The following is a 5000-nucleotide window of genomic DNA, read 5'->3' on the forward strand; positions in this document are numbered from 1 at the left end:
GTGCATGTATGTGGCATGTATGAAGGCAATCTTTATATCCGATTAAACATGGATGTATTAACAGAGTCACTGGATACTATGATATTTGCCTTCAGAGATCCTCTCATATAGACATACTGTGCTAAAAGCACAGATATATGGATTGTAGCAGATGAGAATCACCTGGAACTGCTACACCATATGATTTCAGTATACAATGCTTTCTCAGTGGAAGGCTTCCAATACAATCCGAATCTCACGGACAAAATAACAAAGACAAAAGCCAAATTTTAAAAAATAGACAATTACATTATTTGCTTTAAATTTATTTAAAGTGAAAATCAAACTTACATTGAGAAGGGCAGCGTTCACAAGGACTACCCCATGCTTTACCCAAAGTACCACAGCATTCAGAGCGAAGTGTATCTCCTTTGATATTGTCTTCACAAAGATCATTATGAATTTTCTTCCAGCACGTACCTCTCCTGTTGTCTGTAAAAGAAACAGTAAAGTTTTGTTTTGTTGTTCTCATGAAAACGATTGTGTGAGGGTATATGTCCTAGTGGTTAAGGTATTGCACTCACGACTGCAAGATTATGGTTTCAATTCTTGGACTGGGCAGTGAATTGTGTTCTTGAGCAAAACACTTCATTTCACATTGCTCCAATCTATTCAGATGTAAATAAATAACTCTGTGATGTACTGGTGTCACTTTTAACAGCATGGGGACTGAATTACCAGCCCTGTCAGTCTTAGGACTCAAGACTGTATTCTACTATAGAAACCATTGTAAATTGGTGCTGTTTAGCCTAGGTCTGTCTTCATAGAAGGGAGCTATGGTCAGAGACATCCCAACTGTGACCATTCTGCTTTTTCCTCCTTCTCACGTGTATAGATGATAGGGAATGATTTGAGGCAAATTTGGCTGCTATTTCTGTAGCTTAAGTGACCTGTATAGAGGTTGCCCCTTTGGTTGGTAAGTTTTGTTAAATGAATTAGTATTGTTGTTGTTCAGCCCAAGTGTGTAGTACCATTGGTGTCACTGCTCAGCCATGCTGTTTTCATCACAAACAAATTCAAAATAAAAAAACAGAAAAATGAACATAAATACACCATTCTTAAGTATAGGTTTAGTTAGTTTTGTTTTTGTTCACTGATATTTTAAAAAATGAAGTTTTATCAACTTACCTATGCAAACTCGAGCACTTGAGTCCAAGACTGTTCCAGGAACTGTACATTCACAGCGGAAACTTCCTGCCAAATTTACACAGTTGCCACCAACACAAAGTGTATCGAATGACTCACATTCGTTGATATCTGTTAAAAAAATAGCAGTGGAGAATTTGGTTCAATGACGGGGCTTCAAATATATATTTAAATTCTATTTCTGATTAATTAAAAAGATATTGCAATTAAAAAGGTGGCCAAAGTCATTGTTGGAAAGATGGTGGATAATCTTGTGGGCTTCCCAGAGAAGCAAGATGTTTAAGAAATGGTACATGACTGAAGGAGAGTTTCCATCTGGTTGCACATCTTGATATTATTATATACAATAAAAACAGACTGGAACCATTTCACTATCATAATGTTCCTCTTGAGGTTATCCAGTAGAAGTTTAATGTAGTTTGTGTTGGAGTGTGTATAATGAATTCCTATCTAATTAACTTCTGGATGACTCTAATTGACTTCAGAATTGTGAATTCCTCTCTAATTGACTTCAGAATTAAAACTTCTGGATGAGAATGTAACCATGAGAGGAAAGTACCTCAGGTAAATTTGGGAGAGGTGAAACTGGCATTCCATTTAGAATATGGTCCTATTTTTGCAAAACACTTTTCTGTAGGAACCCACATCGTCGTCATCATGATAACAATGACAACAATGATGACCACCGGAGACTCCCTTTGGTCATGGATGACCATGGAATTGCACCTAGAAAGTTACTCTCCCAGGCACAAGTCTGGGCAAGGTTGTTTATGGAAGACCAGCAGTCGTCCATGCATACCAGCCTCCACTCTCCACACCATCAGTGTTATCCAAGGGAAAGGCAAAGGGGCCGATACAGCTTGGCATGTATATGTATGTATGTATGCTCATGTGTGTAAGTGTGTGCATACATGCATGTGTGTGTGTGTGTGTGTGTGTGTGTGTGTGTACAGTAAACTATGGCTTATAAGACATACCTTCACACATCTTTGTAGTTTTGCTCTGTATAAATCCTGTGGGACACATACAGGTGTAACTTCCAGGTGAGTTACGACATTTGCCACCATCGCAGATATATTTATCTTCGGCACATTCATTAATGTCTGGATACAGAAAGAAAACAGAGACATTGGCAGCAGGAATGGAATATTACAATAAAAAAAACAACAACAACGACAGCAACATCAGCAACAACAATAACAACATTGACAATAACAATAGCAAGAACAATGGCAGATGGTCTTGCAGTCTTTGTCTCTTTGATAATGTTGAAATGAATGAACATGTATTGATCCTTAATAATAATAATAATAATAATAATAGTAATAATAATAACAATCCTTTCTGCTGGAAGCACAAGGCCTCAAATTTGGGGGAAGGGATTAAGTCGATTTACATTGACCCCAGTGTGTAACTGGTACTAATTTTATTGACTCCCCGCAAAAGGATGAAAAGCAAAGTCGAGCTCAGTGGAATTTGAACTCAGAACGTAAAGATGGATGAAATACGGCTAAGCATTTCATCCAGCGTGCTAATGATTCTGCCAGCTTGCTGCCTTAATAATAATAATAATAATAATAATAATAATAATAATAATAATAATAATAATAATAATAATAATAATAATAATAATAATAATAACAACAACAATCTTTTCTACTAAAGGCACATGACCTGAAATCTTGGGTGAGGGGACTAGTTGATTACATCGATCCCACTGGTACTTAATTTATTGACCCCGAAAGAAGGAAAAGCGAAGTTGACCTTGGCGGAATTTGAACTCAGAATGTAGCAACAGACAAAATGCTGCTAAGCATTTTCCTCAGTGTGCTAATAATTCCATCAGCTTGCCATCTTAATGATGATAATAATAATAATAATAATAATAATAATAATAATAATAATAATAATAATAAAAATAAAAATAATGATAGAAGTACAGCTCCAGAAAACAGTGTTATTAGGGACAGCTAGGATACTTAGGAAGGTTCTTGGCATCTAAGGTTACTTGTAGCTCAATGTTAGGAATTTTTCTTATCCAACAGTCTAATCTGTTGAGCATATATGAAATAATAATGACGATAATAATAATAATAATAATAATAATAATAATAATAATAATAATAATAAAGCAATAATAATAATAATAGTCTGTCTTATAGAATGGACTTACTTCTTAGCAAAAGTAGTGGCTGCTTTAATATTTGACAAGTTGATTAAAAATTATAACATTATCATGATAACTTTTCTTATCTTCAAAGCATAGTATTATGTTTCAACCTTCATATGAGTAAAGAGTAAAGCATGATTTAATTACTATAAACTCAGTGTTAGTCAGTAGTATTAGTTTTTCCATTGGTTACACTTTAAATACACACCTACGCAGGCTCTGCCAGTGTCGTCCATCTTGTAGCCAGAATCACAGATACAGCGATATCCCATATCTAAATCTTCACAGGCACCATTCTGACAGGCATCAGGGTACATAGCACATTCATTAATACCTGTTTGAAAATAGAAAATGTGTATGGTTCATCAATAAATTGTAGATAAGATAGTGCTAATGCACTAACAAACTAACTAGCATTGATTAGATATCTTATAAGAAATAATTATGAGATGATAAAGAATATAAAAATTTTAAAAAAAACAAAAAAATGAGTTAATCTTTTTTGGATCCTTTAAAAAATTTTTTTTCCTCAGTGTGCTAATAATTCCACCAGCTTGCCATCTTAATGATGATGATGATAATAATAATAATAATAATAAAAATAATAAAAATAATAGAAGTACAGCTCCAGAAAACAGTGTTATTAGGGACAGCTAGGATACTTAGGAAGGTTCTTGGCATCTAAGGTTACTTGTAGCTCAATGTTAGGAATTTTTCTTTTCCAACAGTCTAATCTGTTGAGCATATATGAAATAATAATGACGATAATAATAATAATAATAATAATAAAGCATGAAAGCCAGAAAGCTGCTCTAGCAATGATCATGCTTGGAGAGTGCTGTGAGTGCTCCACTGGCATGGGTGCCGGTCATCGAATTTGGTTCAATTACGATTTCGATTTGTGTGTTAATTTATATTGACATAATGACTCTCCCTAGACATATAAAGAAACTTTTCATCAAAATAAGAAACAGAAAAACTATGGCAAATTATTGTATTTCTTACCTCCACCGTTTCCATCTTTCCCAGGTCCATGTGGACAGATTGTCTTGTACTCTCTATCATTAGGTTTGGGACAAATCTCACAGGGGGTTCCCCAACCATTATTGGCATTATCTTCTGTACAACAGCATGTTGATTTGGTCATCGGACTGTAAGATGGGTTGCTACATTGACCACGATGTACTTGGGTGTAGCAGAGTCCTCGTCGAGTATCTGTGGGATGAAAAATATTTTCAACACGCTGTGCATTAGTACTCTACATACAAGGTGTGCAGGGCTTAGTAGCACTATTTTATGGTGTATGTGTATGTGAGTGCATGTGTGTGTGTGACTGTGTGTGTGTGTGTGTATTTGTGTGAGAGTGTGTATGTATGTATGTATGTATGTATGTGTGAATATTTGTATGTGTATGTGTGAGAGTATGTGTGTGTATGTGTATGTATGTATGTATGTATGTATGTGTGTGTATGTGTGAATATGTGTGTATGTGCGTTTGTTTGTGAGTGTGTATGTGAGTAGGTAAAAGTGTGCCTGTATGTGTGTTTGTGTGATTGCGAGTGTGCGTATGTGTTGTGTGCATGTCTGCATGTGTATGTGTGTGTTTAAAGATTTGAAACGTTGGGTGGGCTTTATCTGTGTCTCA

At 35.3% G+C, this 5000-nt stretch overlaps 1 protein-coding gene across 1 annotated transcript in view; it reads right to left on the minus strand.

Annotated features, from left to right (window-relative positions):
* LOC106879722 (fibrillin-2) overlaps positions 1 to 5000 on the minus strand; it is an 80596-nt gene that overhangs the window by 74652 nt on the left and 944 nt on the right. Inside the window, exons 3-7 of the mRNA XM_089341601.1 lie at positions 4361 to 4570; positions 3564 to 3689; positions 2163 to 2288; positions 1168 to 1296; positions 331 to 471 (exon numbers count right to left, since the gene is read on the minus strand). Of these exons, the coding sequence (XP_089197727.1) occupies positions 331 to 471; positions 1168 to 1296; positions 2163 to 2288; positions 3564 to 3689; positions 4361 to 4570 (732 nt within the window). The remainder of the gene's footprint in view (positions 1 to 330; positions 472 to 1167; positions 1297 to 2162; positions 2289 to 3563; positions 3690 to 4360; positions 4571 to 5000) is intronic.

This window comes from Octopus bimaculoides, chromosome 25 (genome assembly GCF_046866305.1).
Source record: "Octopus bimaculoides isolate indiv1 chromosome 25, ASM4686630v1, whole genome shotgun sequence".
In the NCBI taxonomy this organism is placed as follows: Eukaryota; Metazoa; Mollusca; class Cephalopoda; order Octopoda; family Octopodidae; genus Octopus; species Octopus bimaculoides.